We start from the raw sequence: 22689 nt of genomic DNA, 5'->3' as shown, positions 1-22689 counted from the left end.
GTCCTGTGTGACTCCACCGGGAGAGGACTCCTGGAAGCCTGGCTTCCCCAGACTTAAGCCCACGTCTTTCCTGTTCACGACTTTGCTTCATATCCTTTCAATGTAAGGTATCATAGCTGTGCGTATGACTAAGTACTAAATCCTGTGAGCCCTCCCAGTAAATCACTGAACCTGGGGGTGAACTTGAGGATCCCTGGCATAACTGTATAATGTGTATTTTATATACTATAGAAAGATTATATAAGTGTAATTAGATTTATAATTTTATTAGATATATTTCCAAAGAACATCTGATTCCAGACTAATTTTTACTTAACATTATTTCTAAAGTTGATCCATGTTTTAAAATGTATGGCTACGGTTCATTCATCTTCCACTGACAGAAAGAATTCCATTGTATGATTATATCACACTATATGCATTCAGTCTCCAGTGAATGAGTACTGATACTGTTTCCACGTTTTTGCTATCATGAGCAACACAGCTTGAACTTTACACATCGCCTAGTGCATGTCTACAAGCATTTACTTCTCTATGGTGTACATACAGAGGAATGGAACTGCTGATATTCACTGGTAGACAATAAAGCGAAATTATCTTCCAAAACTTTTTTATCCATTTACACTCTCACCAAACATTAGAGGTATCACGGATATGAATCCTAAGAATACTCTGAGTACTGGACCTTAACAATGTCTTGTTTTTCAAAAAAGACTGTGTAAAAGAGAGTCAAACAGCATTTACATGCCAATCTTGCAGATGTTTATTGAGCATATAGCCTGTGCCAGGCCCTGTGCTGGTTGCTTTTTTAAAATGTTTTTTAAAAATAGTCTTACTTATGCTTTCAAAATAAAAAAACATATTAACCTTCTATTTTATTATATTAAACTGAATTTATTTAAAATCTTCAGGCCAGCAGAAGTTCTTGAGAATTCTCTACTTAAAGGCCTATGGATTTGATAATTATCTTAAAGAATGGGGCTTGGGGCTTCCCTGGTGGTGCAGTGGTTAAGAATCTGCCTACCAATACAGGGGACATGGATTCGAGCCCTGGTCCGGGAAGATCCCACATGCCGCGGAGCAACTAAGCCTGTGCGCCACAACTACTGAGCCTGTGCTCTAGAACCCGTGAGCCACAACTACTGAGCCCATGCACCACAACGACTGAGCCTCAGCACTAGAGACCGTGAGCCACAGCTACTAAAGCCCGCGCGCCTAGAGCCCGTGCTCCGCAACAAAAGAAACCACTGCACTGAGAAGCCCATGCACCGCAACAAAGAGTAGCCCCTGCTCGCTGCAACTAGAGAAAGCCCACGCACAGCAACGAAGACCCAATGCAGCCAAAAGTAAATAAATAAAATAAATAAAAGCTAACTTTTTTTTTTTTTTAATAAGAAAAAGAAAGAATGGGTCTTAAAATCCCAGATATCATATACTTTCTCTGGGTTCCTTCTGGGAGGAGGGTGACCAACTGCCCCCGTTTTCCCAGGACTGAAGGGTTTCCAGTGCTGCAGGACTTTCAGTGCTAAAACCAGAAAAGTTCTGCACAAATTCAGACAGTTGGTCAACTTTCTTGAATGTCAGCACACATGGGTTCTTGTCCTATTCTACCACTTAACTAATAGGGTGATCTCAGGAAAAATCACTTTCCTCTTTAAGTCTTTCCAAATGTCAACTTTTTGCTGTTTTTACAATTTTTAATCCATGCAACTAATGCCCTTGGTCAAAATGAATAGTAAACGAAGACACAGTTAACTAAAAAAAAAAAAAAGATACAATTAACAGACTTATGGTCTGGTTTAAAACAACTGGCCAGATTTAGCAAAATTTTTTTTTCTTAACTATCAAAGATGATCTATTTAATTCCTAGACATAAGTGGTATTTTCCTAATCTAATCTTAAATGTTTTATGAAGTCACTTTTCCTACATCACTACTCCATGTAAAAGTCTTTTTTTGAAGTATAGTTGATTTACAATATTGTGTTAGTTATTGGTATACAGCAAAGCGATTCAGTTATATATATATAATATACATATTCTTCTTCAGATTCCTATCCTTTATAGTTTATTACATACGTCCCTGTACTATACAGCAGGACCTTGTTGTTTATCTATTATGTATATAGTAATTTATATATTAGGATCTGTTAATCCCGAACTCCTAATTTATCCCTCACTACCCCCTTCCCCTTAGGTAACTATAAGTTTGTTTTCTATTTCTGTGAGTCTAATTCTGTTTTGTAAATAAGTTCATTTGCATCATTTTTTAGATTCCACATATAAGTGATGATATATGGTATTTTTCTCTGACTTACTCCACTTAGTATGATAATCTCTAGGTCCACTCATGTTGCTGCAAATGGCATTATTTCATTCTTCATAAAACTCCTCTTGAGGGACTTCCCTGGTGGTGCAGTGGTTAAGGATCCGCCTGCCAGTGCAGGGGACACGGGTTCGAGCCCTGGTCCGGGAAGATCCCACATGCCGCGGAGCAACTAAGCCCGTGCACCACAACTACTGAGCCCGTGTGCCACAACTACTGAGCCTGCGCTCTAGAGCCCGCAAGCCACAACTACTGAGCCCGCGAGCCACAACTACTGAGCCCGCGCACCTTGAGCCCGTGCTCCGCAACAAGAGAAGCCACCACAATGAGAAGCCCATGCACCACCACGAAGGGTAGCCCCTGCTCGCCACAACTAGAGAAAGTCCGCATGCAGCAACGAAGACCCAACTCAGCCAAAAATAAATAAATTAATAATAAAAAACTCGAACTATTATTTTACTTTAATTACCAAGTACTTTTTCATTTATTCATATACAGTTGACCCTTGAACACTGTGGGTTTGAACTGCATGGGTCCACTTACACATGGATTTTTTTCAATAGTAAATACTACTCAGTCCATGGTTGGTTGAATCTGCCTACACAGAGGGCTGGCTGTAAGTTATATGTGGATTTTCGACTGTGTAGAGGGTCAGTGCCCCTAACCCCTGTGTTGTTCAAGAGTCAACTGTATATACCTCTTCTAAGTAGTCCTTTTATAATTCTCTGATCTTTAAAGGTTTAACCTCCTAAACAGCAATCATTAGGAAGATTAAGAGTAAACTTTAATTTTTTTTCAGAGAGAAAAAAAAGGAATTCAATATTACCTTTTAAATGTATCAAAAACACCTGAATCATCAAAATTAATGGCATCAGGGTGTCCAGGAGGTAGACATACATCACCAACATGAATTTCACAACATGGAATGCCATGCTGTACCACAGTCAAGCTTGGATAAAATGATGACCAACCTAAAGTTAAAGCAAACTATTGTTATATAAAGGATGGAGACTGACAGAAAGCATCCAAATTATTTATTATATGATAGATATGTCACTTCTGAGTCTTAAAAATAAAAAGTATGTGATAGATTTATAACACAAGTCATGTATCTTTGCCACAAAGCAAATCCAAGTGTTTTATTTAAACAATGCAAAAGCCCTCCAAAACTAGTTTAATTCAGCATTTTACTAATATATCAAATTCTATCAATCAGCACTTCCACTGACCTACAAGATAGTAAATGATAAATGATGATGATTGAGACCATGAAATAGTCTCTGAATCATTACGTATGACAAGAGTGTTAATGTGATTCAGGTGTAAAGCATATTTGGCCTCAACCAAAATTCAATTACCAGAATACTCCATTCCCCAAACTATATCAAAACAACAGAGAGCTTATTATAGTATGCTACATGAATCTACAAGTTCATACCCACAGGAAGTAGAGCTCCACCTGACTACTGCTAAGACATTTAAACATCATTAGGTATTATTATAAGGCATTTCCTATGGTAGTATTAATTAGTTTGAAAGAAGTTTTCCCTTCAAAAATTTTTTTCTTAATCATCAAAGAATTATGCCACAAGACATAATTATAGATTTAAGAAGCTTTCTTTAAAAAGTTACTACAAATTCAAAATTGAAGCCCTACCTTTATTTTTAACATAGAAAGGGTGGTCCAGTTTACACTCTACAGTAAGTAAACCATCTTCTACTGTACCAGGATCAAAAGTCAACTTCAGTACAGACTCGCCAAATGATATACTTTCTTCATGTGATAACAACTTCAGACCATCAGAACCATAGCCCTGGAAATACATGCATAGATTAAATAAATTGGCAATGTTCAATTCAACATGGAGTGAAGTTCCTATTATGTGTAAGACTTTGTGGAAAAGGTAAAAATAAACAAGACAGGATCCTTGCCATTAAGGAGCTTTCAACCCAGTAGCGAAGAAAGGCAGATATTACTACAATATAAAGCCGACTGGAGTAAGTGCTTCAATCCAAGTACAAATAATGCTAACGGAGTTTAATAAAGGGAGATATTAACTCCAAGAGAAAAAGATTGGGGGGGGGGTTTCGATTCCCATTTGAACTGGAATCTAAAAGAAGAATGCAATTTAGAAAGGTACAAGAACATGCCTTACACCAGGAATAGCTGTGACTAATAACTTCTTTGTAGAGTGCTGAGTATCTGCTAAAAATACAAGATTAGTTCAGAGTTGGGGCAAATAAGACTGCAAAGGAGGGCCCAGTTAGTAAGTAAGTAAGTAAAGGGATCTTAAAGACAGGCAAAGTGCTTAAACTTTCCTTTGAGAAGGTTATTAGGAAGTCAATGAAAATATTTTTATTAATATAATTGTTGATTTTAAGGTGATGACAAAGACTACAGATAAAAGGTACCTCTAATATTCAATTTGAAGATATAACGAGAGAACCCCATTACAGTCTTGAACTGACAAGTGCAGTGGTGGTAGAACCAGGCTGAATTTAAATTCAACCAATATTTATTGAGCACTTAGTACATGCCAGGTGCTAGGCTCTGAAAACACATGATCCCTACCCTTAAATTCACAGAAAAACGAAGGAGACAGACATGCCAACAGCTAGCTACAGTGTCCAGTCAAAGTAACTAATGAAAGAAAAGGATAAATGTAAAAAATCTTTAAGGAAACAGAAAGGATCAACTGAATACAAAGAGAGGAAACAGTCAACTTCATTCATGTTTTGAATGAAGCAATCAAGAAAAGGTCTTGAGGACTTCCCTGGTGGTCCAGTGGTTATGAATCTGCCTTCCAATGCAGGGGACACACGTTCAATCCCTGGTCGGGGAACTAAGATCCCACATGCCACAGGGCAACTAAGCGCGCGTGCTCTGGAGCCCACGCGCCACAACTAGAGAGAAGCCCGCGCGATGCAACGAAGAGCACACGTGCTGCAACACAGCGAAATAGATACATAAATATTAAAAAAAAAAAAAGAAAGAAAAGAAAGAAAGAAAGGTCTTGCATCTGGCAATCAAGAAAGGGTAGTAATACTCTTAAAAGGGGAAAAATGGACCTGGATGGGGAAGAAAAAGGTGAATCCAGTGTTGGCTACACTAATAACTAGATTACAGAATCTTCTAATTCTTAGAGCTGTAAGAACTTAAAGCTAATCCCAGTTCCATCTTACAGATCAGGAAGGCAACACCCAGTGGGGCTGACAGACTGCCCAAGGCCAGTCATGCAAATAGCTGCTGGCAGAGCTAGAAAGAGCCCAGCTTTCCTGACTCCAAGACCAAAGCAGTTTCCACGGGCCACCAAAGAGCTGCTGTCGACATTATCATCAGAGAAAAAGTGAAGAGAGTGAGGAAGGGTAGAACCTTATTAACATTCAACATCATGGGCAGACAAGCCACCAGTCGAAACAGACAAGACATCAGAAGGAGAAGCAGGGCACTGCCATGCTACGCAAATCAAGGGAAGACAATCCACTATGTCAAACACTGCAGAAATGTCAAAAAGAACAAGCAGAAGTCTCTTTAGAAATCAAAATAAAGCTAGTAACCTCTGAGACAATTTTAGTAGAGCAGCAGAGGCTGAAGTCAGACTACGGTGAACTTCACTATGTAATGCTTACAGCAAGAAGGGGAGACTGAAGGCAGCCAAGTCAGGACTGCTGTTCTCAAGAAACTCACTAGTAGGGGACAGCAGGAGCAAAACAGGAATTTTACACAAGCACACTTCACATGCCCAATTTCTCTGCCCACAGTGGAGATGGAGAAATTGAAGATTTCAAAGATAAAGGTTTCATCCAACATTTATGCTACTGCTGCCCACTACTGCCTTTGCTTATCGACTTAGAAAATACCAGCATTTTAATGGGTCATTTTAAAAGTAACTCAATCAATTCTCACTTATCCATAGGAGAATTAACCACTTTGTAGATTACCTAAGATAAGGCTTTGGTTTGCTTATTTATTCATTTTGTGTTTAATGCCAGTTTAATTTTCCCCAAAATAAAATGTGTAAAAAGTGCTAAGAAATACACTCTTTTTCCCATCTAACAAGCTTCATTATAAAGGTAAAACCTAAAGTCACTGCTCCTCTCCATCAGGCTAAGCAACAGAGTAGTCACAAAAGCTCCTCCCAAAATGTAAAATGTCATTTAAACATGGAAGCAAATGGGAGGATACACCTGTAGATTAATAATAAACCTATGTTCCCTTTTGAAAGACTTGCAAAAGTTTGAAGAATTTTAAATCAACCTTGTGAGTGCCCATCTGGAGATCTTCCTCATTATCGCAGCCTTCAGTTCTAGCAAAATCTTCCACATCCTGCCATTCCTTATTGCTTCCCTTATGAAAACACAGTCGTGTGCCTACAGTTTAAGTAAAAAACAAGTATTAGATATGTGACTAGTGTGCTTGCTACACAAGTAAACTGTAAAGAATTCAAGCATTTTTTACCTTTCAAAAAACAGTGCCAAGCAGTCGAAGGCCAGGAATTGCACCACCCCAAGTCGTCATCATCCGAGAGGGAGGACATGCAGAAAATGCCAGATTCTGACTCACTGTTTGCCTGTAGAAAAAAATATTACAAATTTTCTAGGTTTTTTTTTTGTAAGATGTATTTTGTTAATTTGTGTCTTCAGACTATCTATCTATCTATCTACCTACCTACCTAGCTAGCTAGCTATACCGGGTCTTAGTTGTGGCATGCCGGATCTAGCTCCCTGACCAGAGATCGAACCCAGGCCCCCTGCACTGGGAGCACAGTCTTAACCACTGGATGGCCAGGGAAGTCCCCAGACTTTCTTATTAGTGGATAACTTAATCATTCTAAACTTAGGGGAAAAAATCGCCTTTGAAAACTGAAGTTCTGGGAAGTTTTAGTTAAATGCATGTTCCCACTGGTAACAAACTTTCCTAACAGTTAATAGAGCTGTACATAAAACTGAATCCAGATCAGTAGGAGAACAGCGAGCGAGACTATTTCCCATCTGCATGTGCTTCAGGAGAATTGCTTAGAGAGGGAAAGTTAATGTCTTTCAGCTGCTGTACGAATTTCATGAAGTTTAACCTCATGAATAAACTTACCCTTTCGTGTCTGACTGGCGTTTGCTCCTTCCAGTGGTGATGAGGGAAGGCTGGCTCACCCTTAGAAGAGGACACCGGTGGAGGGCGCGCATAGGAATGTAAACTTTTGCTAGTAGCTATGATGTGTACAGGAGATGATCTAAAATAAAGAAACCGTCTTAAGCACAAAGCAAAGGTCCTTAAAGTAAAGCTTTCCTTTTGGTGAACTTCATATTCATAACACCAATGTTATTACATATAAGACACCTATGGGAAACACTAATAAAGCCATCAGGGTTTCATTTATGTTGTTCATCTATGTTGTATGTTGTTCCTTAACATCTTCCCCAAACCCTCTTCACACATTTTAAGCACTGTTTTCAGATTAGATAATATACTTTAAATTCCAAATTACTGTTTCATTTACTCATTCACTCATTTTTACATCACTAAGTACATACAAGTGTGCAGTTTCGTTCATGAAGGATGATGCCCCTTTATGCAGGGCTCCCGATCCCTTTCTCTCTCCTGCTGTGATGTGGTCACCAAATCTCGGCCCTCCAAGCTCAACGTGACCAACACGGAACTCTTTACCTACCAACCACCTGTATCACTGGGCAGATACAGTGAACTACCTGAAGCTAAAACGTTTAAACTTTTTATAGTAGAAAACAGCCTATTTGCAAAGCATCTACACATAAAGCCAGTTACTTCTGCCCCCAGGATCACCTTAAAAAGTAAGTTACCTCTTGCCCCGCTTTCCCGTCAAAAGTCTCTTTACCAGGCAATGCTCCCTTCAGAGTACACGGGGCTCCCCAGAACACACTAAGATCCTTCCCCCACAAACATGTAAGAGGGGTAACAGTAAGCAGCAAGCCCATAAAGGATGACCAGTAAGGTATACTGACTCGGGAGTTTGGAAAGCAGCAGAAAGGAAAATTTCAGGGTCTAAGAAGTAAATCTGAAGGTCCCAAATCAGGACAATTCTCTGAGATGCCAACTAAGGATTTGGTCCTTAACAGAAAAATGTTTACACATGTCTGTACTAATCCTCTTTCTAAAAAAAGGAGGGACATCTTACTTTCCAATTCTTCCCTTATTCTCTGAGAAATCTGATTAGCCCTCATTTTTTAAACTTAATTAACATTTTTTATTATACCTTCGCAGAAATTAATTTTTAAATGAGGATCTATATATAAAACCGTACGTTGCTTTCATGTTCATAACACTTCTTAAGTAAAAAGCCCTCAAATTTCCATGCATTTTTAGCTTACTCTCCAATCAACTTTGGATTTCAAAATACAAATACTTAATATTTCATCTTTGCCCAATTTCTTCCTTTTATTACACATTTACATCTTTATGAAGTATAAGAGAATGGCTAAACTGCTAAAAATTCCTTAAGCTCATTTCTGCCTTCGTGACTAGTAAAAGAAAATGAGTTTATCAGTTCTTCTGTGTAACCATTTAAAAGAGAAGTAACAATGTAATGTTCTAAAATGTATATGGCCTAAATGTTCTGTAAAAATTAATATGCTGCATGTGTTTGAATTACTAACACCATGGTCTCTTCATCCCTCTATCTATGCAGGGATAATATAAATTTTACCTGTCCTCAACCCCTTGGTACTGTACAGTTACAACTTCAGGCATCCCAAGTTCAATAACTAACATAGTTTAACACTCTACAAGAAGTCACAAGAACAGCCACTGACTGTGTTAGAAGGCAGGCAAGACAGCAGAGCGTGACTTTTGGTCTTGTTCCCTAGGAAGAAGGGAAGCATAGAAAATGCAGCAGAGAGTAATCTACATCTTTAGGGAGCTACTCCTTTACTTGTTTTTTTTTTTTTAACATTAATTTTCTTCTGAGGGTTTTACTCAACTTTCCATGAACTAAATTATTAATCCTCATGAGTTTACTGTGAAAAATGAAAAGTACTATCTCTAAACTAAAATTGGGGAAAAAAGAAAGTCCAATAGTAAAATCAGGGTTTTTTTTTTTAATTGTAAAACAATTTTTCACTTTTTGACTATTAAGGTTACAATGAAAACTGGGACAATAAAGGAAGTAATACTCTGAAAGGCAACTTTTCATTCCTGTGGAACTCTTCATGGATTAAACTGAAGTTAATTAAATTGAATTTGCTCTAATCAAAACCAATTACCTTGCTGAATAGAAGAAAAACAGTGTAACTTGCTGGGCTTCACACCTAACAAGTTTATTCTTTAGCAAAGAACTATACTAACTTAGGAACACTACCAAAATTCAGTTATTCCTACATCACCTATTATGGACTCTGGTCTACCCACCCACATGAGTGCAAACCTGGGTATTTCTCTTCCCTACAAACTATCATATTTATCTATGTCTTTTTACATAGCCAATTTTATAATTTGGGGGATAATTAATAAAATATTATTCATTTAAGTCTCTCTAGGAATATTAGTTGGAAGCTTCCATAATTTCATAGCACCATTAATTCATTTTCTTAAACTCTGGTCTGGGTATATGAAACAGTGGTTTCTACCAATAGGAGTCTACTTTTTTAAGTTCAACATTTTAATATTAGCAAACATATAAATAACATAAGGCCACATACACTGTGGAAAAAAACAAACCTAGACCAAAAGGAACCAAACTCAAGGTTGATAAAAGTTTAAAATATGTCTATTTTAATTATGATTCTGTAGACAAATATAATTTTCATCTAAGTAGAAATATATAATAAAAGTATTCTTGGTCTGATGTATTTTTTATGACTTTAAACCATTTACAAATATTTCTGACTCTGCTGTTCTCATATCGCTTTTATCTAATTCTCAAAATATGAAATCATGACATTGGGTGAAACAGCTCTTTGATTATTTTAAGACAAAGAGCTTAATTCTAATGACTTTGATAAACCACTCATGAGATGGTCAACAGCATTATTACTTTTAAAACTAGAAAAAAAAAAAGCATTTTGTAATGATAAAAGTTTTCAATTAAAATACAGCCAACATTCCCACCTGTTGTAAAATGAGCACTGCATAAGTGGGCTTTGTGGGCTGGTGGCGATATTTGCTAATTCTGTTAGCCAATCCACCTCATTTTCACGGTAAGTGTTTTCTGATATTTCTGAGGTATTTTGGTTCCAAGAAGGTCTTGGATATTCTTGATGTGACACATCTGAACTTAGCTGGTATATGGCAGATTGAGCAGGATCACTCTGAACAGCCTGAAGTTCAGGAAGATCATCTGCAAATAAGCACACTCAAGATTATAAGAAGGAAATTACTAATACAGGGATCAATTCTACAATCACAGTTGGAAGAGAGGTCCTCAAATTTAGCTAATTAATTTTGTGAGAGGAAAAGTATAAACTCAAAATGTTTTCTTGAATGAAAACAAGTTTCAACTGAAAAAAAAAAAAAGACATCTTATACATTTAAGGGCCAACAGAGTCTGACAGAAAAGTAAACCTAGCGCATGTAAATGGATTAATGACTTCACTACTCAAACCATGTAACTACCACAACTGTTCACCAACTGTTCTGTTTGTGTTTTCTGACTTTTTCCACCAGTTTTTTATAGCTCACCTGGGAATAATCCATATACCACTGAGACATTTTTATGTTAACATGTTAATGAGGAAAAAGGCGTTTTATGGGTACACAGATGTACTTATTGTTCACACACTTGAACCTGTTCAACAAGATTACTGCAATAAATGAAAACAACAATTTTCAAAGATGAAACCTAGATCATATTATATATTTTCAGGTACTACTTGTTAGACTTTATCTATGCTAAATTATTTCTTTTTAATGAGAAAGTCTGAACTCAGTAATATTCATTATTTTTTCCAGAAAGTGTGTTCCCGAAAGGTAGTTCATGACGGACTCTCAGCTACCCAAGAAAGAAAACTAGAAATAGTACCCAAGGACCACTCATGTACATGCCAAGGCTATGAACACTGTTAAGATAGACTGAATTCTAAAAAATTGAATTACAAAAAAAAAAAAAAGGAGGGGAGAAAAAGCATCTTGCAGGCCTTAAAAAAGAAAAAGAAAAACAACAACCAAAACAACCCTCTTTGAAACACATACCTACAAACTCTACAGATCCACTGGGTCTCTTCAATATGTAAGTCAAGAAACTCTTCTAGTGTTGAGAGTTGTCCTGAACTGTCACTATAAAAGTACATACTCCTAATTCCTATTCAGGGGAATATCCCAGAATAGCTCACTAAAAGAGAAATGTCTTACAAGTACTGATTCAAGACATCCATTCATAAAAGTGACTAGAAGGTATCCCCCCCTTCACAGAGCAGCTAAAATATCACAACAACTTATGATAATTCCACTCTGTAATTCTCATGGTGGTGGAGCTGTTTCCCTTCCCTCACTGCCAACACTGTTCTTTGACTATCTTTATTTACTGTTAAGGGTTCATTTCTGTCTTTCAAGTTAAGGAAACTACTTTTAAACTGAAGTCATGAGGGGTGGTACAAGTTTTTGACCCCCTGAGCCCTAGGTTCCTGATTTCCTCCTGAAACCTAAAATGTGACAATGGAGGAATCAACTACCTGATTGAACTGGGGCTTCTTGCTCAATAGTAACCACTCCTCAATGAATATTCGGGCCCAGCAATCTCTCAGCATTCAAACAGGTTATGTCCCAACACCTTTAAGATCTCCAAATTCCCAAAGAAGACTCCAGCATATAACCTCCTCTACTTCATCATTTATAAAATGAGGACACTCACATCTCAGATTTTTGGGAACATCAGAGAAAAATGCACATTAAATGGGGACAAAGCCAAGATGAAAAGTGGGCAGCAAGCCAAGATCACTCATCACCTGTTCACTGTCTTCAACAGCGACCTCAAAGCAATACAATTCAAAGTCATACCTCAGCAAACCTACACACTTCTACAGATCACATATCTTTGGAGTAGCTCAGCAGCAGTGATAAATCACAAATGTCAGATCCTCAAATTTCAAGGGTCCACTGTAATTTCCCCATCATACCAAGAAACCAGGCGTGAATAGTGGCCAGCATAATTTGCTGAGCTCACATGGATATTTCAAAAGTAACATCTTTTGAAAAGCCACACAGCAAGGTTTTCGTAAGGTGGTCAAAGGCTCATCTTTATCCACAAAGGCAGTTTAGTTTGAAAATTTGTAAATGAGTCTCTATGATAACCATAAATAGCCCCAAGTTAGGTTGGTTTTAAGTAATACCTCACAAGCAATAATAAGAGAACACTGAAAACTCCTAATGTACAAAAACTTGCCATACTTTATATCAGTTCAAGGTAGGTGGAAAAGCTAGCTAAACATGAAAATTAATCTGAATCTCAGTGAGCTTCCTAAAAACTTAATTTTGTTTACCAAGCTCCATGTGCTCATCACAAGAGTTGTATCCAGGTGAGGATGGCAAATTTTCATTACACTGCAGCAACTCCAATGAGTCATTCATTCCTGAAGCTCTCTTGTCCATTACTAGCAGGAGTTTCTGTACTGCATTAGGCACCTGATTTGTCTTCACTTCCCACACCATGTTATGGTGCTCCGACTTAAAAATAATATAAGAGAAAAATGTCAAGTCATGTGATTTGGAAATAATGTAAGTATAAAATCAATCAGAGACATCACAATGTTGTATCTTTAATCACACATTGCTATCTGTATCCCCCTCAAAACCTTTAGACATGGATGACTGAAGGTCTATTCTATTTTGCACATTTTTTGGAAGATTCTATTTTAATTTCTCTAGTATTTATCAACTGTGTTATTTTGTTTTCTCATCTTCTGAAAGTGAACAAGATTAACAAACTTAAAATTACAGTCTCTAACAAATATTTTAAAAAGAGTTTCTTGGGACTTCCCCGGCAGTCCAGTGGTTAAGACTCTGGGCTTTCCACTGCAGTGGTCGCGGGTTCGATCCCTGGCCAGGGAACTAAAATCCCTCATGCCGCGTGGCAGGGCCAAAAGAAAACACAAAAAACAAAACAGACAAAAAAATAAAATAGAAAAGAGTTTCTTAAAATGGCCATATACTATACTTCTTATAAAAATAAAAATGTTTTCTTGATGAGAATTTGGGACCTAACCATACTAAAAAGATACCTGACCTTCTGAATCGGCTACAATTTTTACAAAGATGAATAATATAAAATGTGGTTATACCTTTTACACTCTTGCCTTTGGACGATGATCAAATTAGTTATTTAACATGGGTGACAGAAGCAGCAAGATTTCCTGATTTCTCAGGCTCTACTCCAAATCTCATTTTTAAAAAGTTCTAATGAGTTAATATGAAATACATATATAGTTCTTTTTTCTCAAAATAAAACAGAATATACTGCTATTAAAAGTCACCAAAAGTTGGGAACTCCCTGGCAGTCCAGTGGTTTGGACATGGCGCTAACTACTACTGGGGTTAGCCGAGGCCCGAGTTCGATCCCTGGTCAGAGAACTAAGATCCCGTGGTGTGACCAAAAAAAAAAAAAAAGTACCGTAGAAGTCAGGTACCCTAGCCCAGGCTGATCAAAAAATGCAGTGAAAAGACATTTATACCAGAGCTTTCTAAGCCATGTCATAATCACCAACAAACACTGACAGATTTTTTTTCTACGAAGGCATTTCCCCATGAACTTTTAAATTATGAAATGTTATCCTGACTATAAAATATATGACCACTGTGGCAAAAAATGAAAAAAGCTTTTCTCAAAAAAAAAGGAATATAATAATTCTCTCTCTTTTAAAAATTTTATTTATTATTTATTTATTTATTTATGGCTGCATTGGGTCTTCGTTGCTGAGTGTGGGCTTTCTCTAGTTGCGGTGAGCGGGCTTCTCATTGCGGTGGCTTCTCTTGTTGCGGAGCACGGGCTCTAGGCACGCAGGCTTCGGTAGTTGTGGCACACGGACTTAGCTGCTCTGTGGCATGTGGGATCTTCCCGGACCAGGGCTCGAACCTGTGTCCCCTGCATTGGCAGGCAGATTCTTAACCACTGCGCCAGCAGGGAAGCCCCTGTAATAATTATTTCTAATCCCACCAACCCGAGTTAGATACTATGACATTTTGATGTATTATCTTACAATCCAATCTCTTTTTCATGCACAGACCTATGTTTTACCTAAATAAAATCATTTATTTTTCTTCATACTTCATACTATATATATTAATAGTTGAGACCTTTTCCTTAACATAAGTTCATAAGCATTTTCCTATGTCACTAATTTTTTCAAAGATCTATTTTAAATAGTTAAATAATATATATCATCAGGATGTACCAAAATTTATTTATCCCTCCTATTGCTAAACATGTTCCCAGTTTTTCCAATCTTCTAAATAACAGTGAATTTACATTCTTTTTTTTTTTTAAGTATTTGCTTATATCTGGTTATTTCTTTAGATTCCCAGAGACAGATTAGTTGGATGGCAATTAAACATTTTCTTAAGGCTTTTGACACATACAGCCAAACTGCCCACTGCCTTACTTTATTTCTAATATTTTATTTCAGATGCTTTCTGCCTGTACTCCTCAAATATTACCCATTTCTTGGGCACTTAGAGCCTTACACAATACTGACTGTGAGATGTAGTACGGAGTAGTGAAAAGGGCACTGGGGTAGGTGGAAGGAAACATAGGTTTGATACCAGCTTAATCACTTACTAAATCTATGACCTAAAGTGACTGAGCTTCCATATCTCCATCTGAAAACAGGGCTAATGACTCCTGCTCTTTTCTTCCTGGAGCAGTTGTGAGGATGAAATGAAACAAAGTGAGTAAAAAAAAAAATGTAAAATGACTTAAAAAAAAAGTTTTTTTATCCCTAGACTGACATAGGGCAATATTATGCATACTATGGGCACTTTATGTTCTAAACAGAACAGTTATTGAAAACAGTTAACAACAGGAGACCAGACAACTAGCTATTCAGCTTCGGTAATTTCCTCCCTGGGAAATCTGACAAGTTATCCAACACATCTCAATAAAAGGTCACAGACCATACCACTACCTTAAGCAAATAACAGTTTATCTAAAAGATGTCTGAAGCATTCCCAACAAATGAACACTTTTCCAGTAGGAACAAGCTATTATGTAGTGATTAGTCACACTCTTATGATATAGTTACAGCAAATCTGCTAGGGTATAACAAATAATTTCCTACAAAATTGGTGGCTACAGGAGCTGTGGTAACACAAATCGACTTCTCAAGCCAAGTCGCCAAATCCTGATGCTGAGCCTCCACCTTCTCATTGCAAAAGCCAAGCAAACTTAGCTTGATCTGAGATTCTCGACCCTGGTGGCACACAGAACCATGCCTGCTTCAAACCCGTGAGGCCCAGGCCCCACCTTCCTTCCGAAGCATGTGGTTTATTTGGTCTGGGGTACAACCCTGGTGCACTGGTTTTTACTTGTTTTCTTTCAAAAGAACCCCTGGTGCGTTGTGAGAACGAGCAGGCTAAAAATGATTGCCACATTCCTTTTTATCTAAATATATGTGTGTGTGTATATATATATTCATTTATTTAATACATATTATGTACAAGGCACTATACTAGATGCACTGATGAACAGTTGATCATGAATCTCAAGGAATCTTCACTTAAGTGGAAAGATATAAGCAAATGACCATAGTTCTACAGAGCCATGGCTTGGCTATGAACAGGTAAAAAGAAAGGATGGGAGGCTCCCAATGAGAGAAACTCACATGAGCAAACTCACAGAGTTAGCAAAGTACTGGATGAAATCAGAAGAACATAGAAGCCAGGAGGCAGGATGGCCTGTGTGTCTCCTGGTCATCCATCAATACTAAGGCTGGAAAGGTAGGCTGGGATCAGAATCTTCAATCCTAATTTAGGAAAACTGGTTAGTTGGTTTGTTTTTTGTAGACAAGGATAAGGACTTTGAAATTAGACTACTGAGTTTATATTTGCTACTTGCCAGCTATGTGCCCTGGACAATTTATTTAAAATCTTTATGACTTGTTTGTAATATGTAAATAATAAAAGCATCTGTATAGGTTGTTGTAAAAACTCAGTGAACTCATAAATGTCAAAAGCTTACAATAGTGCCTAACAGAGCAAACTCTCAATGTAGACTGGCCAGTATTATTATTAGCAACTAGCAGACAATGGGAACCACCGCATACTTTTGAACAGAGGTCTAACATGATCAGAACCACACTTTAAACATTTTTTTGAGTCTACTTAAAAAACCATACTGAAACACGACATGAGTATGCAGGAACATCTAAAACAAATATTTAAGGGAGAGTGTATTAAGAGTAGAGTATATTCACATTCCCAATTTCTGTCTATGCCACTCGCTCCCAGCCTCCTTTGAGAGTCCTTATGAGGGACTTCCCTGGCGGTCCAGTGGTTAAGATTCTGAGCTTCCACTGCAGGGGGTCCGGGTTCGATTCCTGGTCGGGAAGATCCCGCATGCCCTGCGGTGTGGCCAGAAAGTCCTCATGAAAGAAACGGTAATTGGTAGTATCAGTGCAGACTCCTTGTTTAGTAATGCCCCAAACGTGAGAGGAGCTAGTTATTCCGTGTAAGTTCTTGGAACAGCCAATATTAAGTTTAGATAGCAGATTTTAACTCTTTCCACAGAAAACTTTTCAACATCTTAAGTACAGAGAACACAATTTATCCTGACTTAATGACTCAAACTCCAAATGAACATCTGTACATGCCTCATATACAGATGTGATCAGCATAAGTCAGCCCAAGTTGCAATCTTAAACTTGAAAAATTTCTCACTTTTCCCCTTTATTATGAAATTCAGAGTTGCGCTATACATATATACCTCTTCTCAGAGCTCTCCTTACGGGTAGGAAGCAGAGCTGCAGTTAGTTTGTGGTGTCCTCCCCTCCCTCTGCAGGGCCCTTTGGTTTCTCATTCTTCCCAGCTAGGTTTGCTCTCCCCCTCAGCAGGTCCCGGGTGCCCAGTCACCATTCACTCTGCACTCATATCTCCTTGCAACTTCTAGCATTTCTTCAGCACTCTGTCTTAGTAATCTACCAACATCCCATCACAATACTGTTTAAATGAAGTTGGAAAAAACCATTTTAGTTTCAAAGCAAATAACAAAAGGGACCAAATAAGTATTTGTTGAACTTGAGTTCTGTGTGTTTTCACCTCTCATTGCTCAAGGCTATCAAAAGTTTGGTCTTGAGATAGTGGAGGTTTTCCTTCTGTAAACCTCCTGTACAGTAAACAGGAGCCTAGACTTCAAGTCAACAGACTTGAAATTCACCTGCTAGCCAGGTAACCTGGGGCAGGTCGCTTAATCTCAAGGTACCTCTACTTATCTCACAGGGCTGTTGTGAGAATTAAATAAAATACATGAAACCAAAATTCAAGCCCATACACAAACGTAAGTTTTTTGTCTCTCAGTTTTCTGTCAAACTATAGTATTTGGGGGAAACAAGGCCTCTGATACCGTAAAAGAACACCAGAAGAGTCCATACTCAAAAATAACTCCACACATACATTACACCAATTAGATATTCATTATGATAAACAAGCCTCTCTTTCAAATTTCTCCTGGTAGAGCTAACGCTATTGTTCATTCATGCTTTTGTATACCACTTTGGTATTACAGGATTGGACATAGCTCATCTTGTGTTTTAGTTAACTCTGGACACGTCAACTCTTCACTAGATCTGTGAATTCTCAAAAAGGAAGAGTAAAATTCTCCAGCAGTTGTACTTTGAAATGTCATGTTCAATATTACAAATTTGTATTTTATTGGGTGGGGATGAGAAGGCCCTACTGCATTTGTTTTGCAAACTTTCAGAAGTAAATATCCACAAAATCTCAGGAAGAGGAGAGGAAGAGATGCCTAAAAACAGCCAAGTCTCACTGAATGAAAAAGAAGGAAATTAGGTTTTACTAAATGCCTATCTACTGTGTGCCAAGCATTTCCACATACTTCATCTAATTTTGTATAAACTTCAAAATAGCTCTGAACAAAGTATTATTCTGGATGAGGAAGGACTTCCCTGGAGGTCCAGTGGTTAAGATTCTGCGCTCCCACTGCAGGGGGCACGGGTTTGATCCCTGGGTCAGGGAACTACGATCCCGTGTGCCGTGCAGCACAGCCAAGAAAAAATATATACATCATAATAATACTCTGGATGAGAAAAACAGGGCTCTAATGACTGAATGGGACCATTTTCTCTTCAAAAAAAAAAAAAAAAGAAACTGAGAAAAAGGACAAAAGGGATAGACCAACATAAGTTAGACATTCTAACTTCAACTACGATCAAGTGCCAATTCTTCCCTGACTCCTTATCTTTCCATCCTCATTATGGACATCAAGGAAAGGATCTTCTACATGCCCTCCCCTAATCCTGAAGAACTTCTATATCAAGCTCAAACTGTTTGTGGGGAGAACGTGAAGAGACAGTAATCTGCAATTACTTTATAACTCTAACATGAGGAACTGAAGTGGTATTTAAAATGGATTACATGATTCCAAGCTAAAATAAGCCTCCATAACAAACTATATTAAACATAACTTTCTACACCAAAAGCAGTTGAAGGCCTTAATGTAGTTCTTTCAGAATATTTTCAATGAAACTTAAAACAAAAGATTTTAGAGAAATATTTCTGCAACTCTAGTTTGCCACAGTGCTGAGGTAAAAAAAAAAAAAAAAAAAAATCCACACCCCAACAGTGGGTGGTATTCTTTCCATAAAATATATTACTGTAGAATATCACTTACCATCTATATGACTCTGAACAGTTTAACTTCTGTGCCTCAGTTTTCTTCTTCCTAAATGGGACCAGCACCCATCTACCTTTCATAGTTATTGGAAGTATATAAGACACTATACATCACACACCCTTACCTGGTTCCAAAGCATTCTCCTACCTATCAGTTGCCCAGTGCCAAATACATCTATATAAGCTCTTATTAATTTTGTGCTGACTTGACACAAAATACTGAAATTGATGAAGATAACAGAAACCCCTAATACACCACTACAAGCTATCCACAAACCTGTTAAAGAGTACTGTCAATTCACATAGTACTCAAGATGAGTCACTGTATGAAAAAACCTTGAAATCATATATGAAAGAATTCATATATGAAATTTATTTTCCCAAACTTGATTGTAACCGTAAAAAATTTCACATTATGTATAACTTGTGGAAAAAGCTTTTCTAAACTACTAACAATAACTTCTAAAAATTCAATCAACTATATTAGAGAAGAAAATTTTATTTCTATTCTGTTTATAGAAAATGACAGTGTAAACTATGATATGAAATACGAAAGTAAATGCAGATCAAAATATGAAGGCATATGACTATTATTGATGGGTCAGGCATAAACAAGAATATACAAGAATATCATTGTTAATAAAGAATATCATTTTCCTGAATTTTGTGATATACAAAGGTATTTGTCAGCTTAATAAAATTAATTTGTTGTGATTTATTTTCTCATTCTAGATAAATGTTCACCTTCATACTCAAAACATAATACATGTAAAATACCTGGTATTGTCTCATTAACATGGTAGTAACTTATAATTTATGGCAAAAAAAAGTACTAATATTTTCATTTCAAACAGAAATACAGCAGACCAGCTAGCAATTCTCCCTCAAGGGCCTTCAAGGTCTAGCAGTTTATTCATTCATAAAGCCCGTTTGCCTTCATCACGGAGCATTTGGATAGTGAGGAAAACGTCCAAAGAAATTAAAATACAGTGGAGGAGACAACTCTTAAAGCGACAGTACCATGTTTGAAGTCTGAGAAACAGGCACTGTGAAGCATGGGAAATCGTGGGAAATCCCGGGAGAAGCTAACTTTTAAAATAACGTATGCAGTAGAAGTTTGAGAAGTGAACAAGGGGGAAGAGTTTTCAAGGCTGAAAAAGGTAATGGGGCTTATGAAACTAAATAAAATGGAAACTAGAAAGTGAAATCAAAATTTCATTCTATAAATAATATATTAAGTTCGAATAAACAAAAACTATTGTTTTAAAGTACTTTGCAAAGTGGCTAAATGGCTTCCTCAAAAGTATAAAGTAGCTCAAAAACTTAATGAGTGTATTTAATTCTTTTGAATATAATTCAAACTTTCTTAAAACTTTGTCAACAATTACCTGCTTAGCAAGAACTAAGTAGTTTAATCATGGAAACTCAACAGTTGACCCTAACACTCCCGTTAGCAAGCTAAAGCAGAAAATATTAAAAACAATAACAAAAAGCGAAGACTGAAAGAACTAGAAGTACATCACAAATGTAGATGATTATCAGTAGTTAAACAATAGAAAAGTATTTACAAATGTTAAAATTATTTTAATTCTCAAAAGGTAACTTTAATTTCAAAACCACTGCTGGGAATCACCTGTTATTGCTAGTTAGAGGGAAATAAATCTAAAGCGCTTACTCGAAATTGTTGGGAGGACTCCACAACTCCCTTTTACCCTCCTCCCTTCTTAGCATCACTGGCTCCCAGAGCTAAAGAGTCTTTGAGTATCTCCCTGCAGTCAGAGCTCCTTTTACAAAAAATTCTTGCTGAGAACTCCTGAAGAACGAACTCTACATGGTGTAGAACGCACCGCGGAGAGTGAAATCCCCTAGACAGCGTGCAGCGTTAGAAGCAGCTACAAAAACCGGGCCCCGACTGTCGATTTCGCCTGGATTTTTTGTTTTGTTTTAATCTGCCTGGGGCAGCAGTATAGGTTGGACGGCGGAGACTGGAATCGCCTGCCAAGCCTCGCTCTCGGTCACACAGAGGCAGTGCCTCCCGGTTCACGCCAAATCCATCCCCCACCCTCTTTCGCCATTCATCGCGTTCCCCTCCCCTCCCCCCATCATGTGACCGCAGCCTGGACTCCAGGCTTGTTTTTCCCCTCAGCTCAGCCCCACCGCGCAGGCGCCAAGGAGCCCATTCATTCGAACTGCGTAACAATGAGCCCCAGGGCCCAGCGGCTCCGCGAGCTTCCCAGCTCGGCCCGAGCCCCTCTCGGCCCCTAAAGAGGCGGCGCCTCACTGCAGTCCCCAACCCGCGGCCGGCCGCCCACCCCGGGCCAACCTCCGACCCTCCGCCCACTCGCAAGGAGTTGAAGTCAAACTTTCCGGGGCAGCCCCGGCGCCGCGTCGGCCCCCTTCCCCCGCCCAGGCCCGCCCCATCTCCGCACCCGGCTCCGCCACCCACCACGCCACCCCCGGAGCGCCGTTCTCGCCTACGCCTCCCAGCCCCCGCCCCGAGACGCCCACGGGCCGCGCCGCCGCGAAGCCCAGCTGAGCTTGCGGGAAGCGCCGGTCCGGCGGGTTCGCCTCGGGCAGATATCGGACGGTTAACTGCCCCCGCCGTGAGGAAGAGGAGCGTCGACCCGAGCTCGCCCGGCCGCCCGATACCCTCGGGATCCTGCCCCTCCCTTCCCCACCCCCACCCCTTCCCGAACAGAAAGACAACAAACCCGCCGCGAAGTGCGGGCAGCCCCGGCGCGGGCCGCCCTGCCCGCGACAACACCACCAGCAACTCGTGTACCCCTCTCCGACTGACGCCGGCTTCCCCGGCGCACGTTAATGCTCCCGCCGCCACTCTTAGCCCTCAACCGAAACTTTCCTACTTACCAAACCCGTCGCCATTACCAAGTCTTTCAAGCTTCGTCTTCCCCCTCCCCTCAAACCCCCGGAGGTTGAGCCTCCTCCTAGCTCCTTCGCCCTCTTATTGGTCTGTGGAACTGCCATTCGATCCTTTCCCTTTCCCATTGGGTGATACCGTGGTCCGTCTAGGGGGGCGGGCTTGTATTGACTTTTGTGTTGTGTTTAGTGGAGAAGACGGCGTGTCAATCACTAGGGTGAGCGCTTCGGATTGGATTGCTGCCGAGACTGCCGGGACCCGAGCCAAACTTTGCCCGCGAAATGGATTGTGGGTTAGTAGTCTCGGCCTAGCTGCGTTCCTCTCGGGAACTGCACGTCGGAGGAACCGGTTGGACTACATATCCCAGAAATGCGTGCACAGTGCAGTCTTGATAGTAAACAAGAGTCATAGGGACACGTGTATTAGCTCGTTTGTTTTGGTGTCTGGGACAAAAGGGAGGGGGCGGAGGAAGTGAGTGTTTTAGAGCTTTGGCCTCTTCTCTTCCTCTGCTAGCACTTGAGAGCCGCCCCAAACCTCTCGCAGCACCCATTCCGGGCCATAAACAGCCAGAGTCGCTCGCTGCTCAAAGTTTGGCAGGAGGCCAAGGTATTGTTTTAGTGCGAGGGGAAGGAGATGACTGCACAAGCGGAAGTAGCGCTGCCTCGTGGGGGACCCAGTCACCCACA

The 22689-nt window shown here is 39.2% G+C and overlaps 1 protein-coding gene across 3 annotated transcripts in view; it reads right to left on the bottom strand.

The window, feature by feature from the left end:
• HBP1 (HMG-box transcription factor 1) overlaps positions 1–22037 on the bottom strand; it is a 30696-nt gene extending 8659 nt beyond the window's left edge. Inside the window, exons 1-8 of one of the 3 annotated variants that reach the window (XM_007180885.3) lie at positions 21994–22037; positions 12768–12951; positions 10402–10630; positions 7414–7552; positions 6784–6895; positions 6583–6695; positions 3982–4138; positions 3151–3295 (exon numbers count right to left, since the gene is read on the bottom strand). In XM_007180885.3, the coding sequence (XP_007180947.1) occupies positions 3151–3295; positions 3982–4138; positions 6583–6695; positions 6784–6895; positions 7414–7552; positions 10402–10630; positions 12768–12951; positions 21994–22008 (1094 nt within the window). In that variant the 5' untranslated portion in view covers positions 22009–22037. Of the gene's footprint in view, positions 1–3150; positions 3296–3981; positions 4139–6582; positions 6696–6783; positions 6896–7413; positions 7553–10401; positions 10631–12767; positions 12952–16100; positions 16122–21836; positions 21857–21993 lie in introns of those variants that run through there. The other 2 variants (XM_007180886.3, XM_057549904.1) reach the window with 2 other exon arrangements.
• Positions 22038–22689: the final 652 nt, after the last annotated feature.

Source organism: Balaenoptera acutorostrata, chromosome 7 (genome assembly GCF_949987535.1).
Source record: "Balaenoptera acutorostrata chromosome 7, mBalAcu1.1, whole genome shotgun sequence".
In the NCBI taxonomy this organism is placed as follows: Eukaryota; Metazoa; Chordata; class Mammalia; order Artiodactyla; family Balaenopteridae; genus Balaenoptera; species Balaenoptera acutorostrata.
The sequence above is the reverse complement of the archived record's forward strand: the minus strand, read 5'-3'. Positions and strand labels throughout refer to the sequence as shown.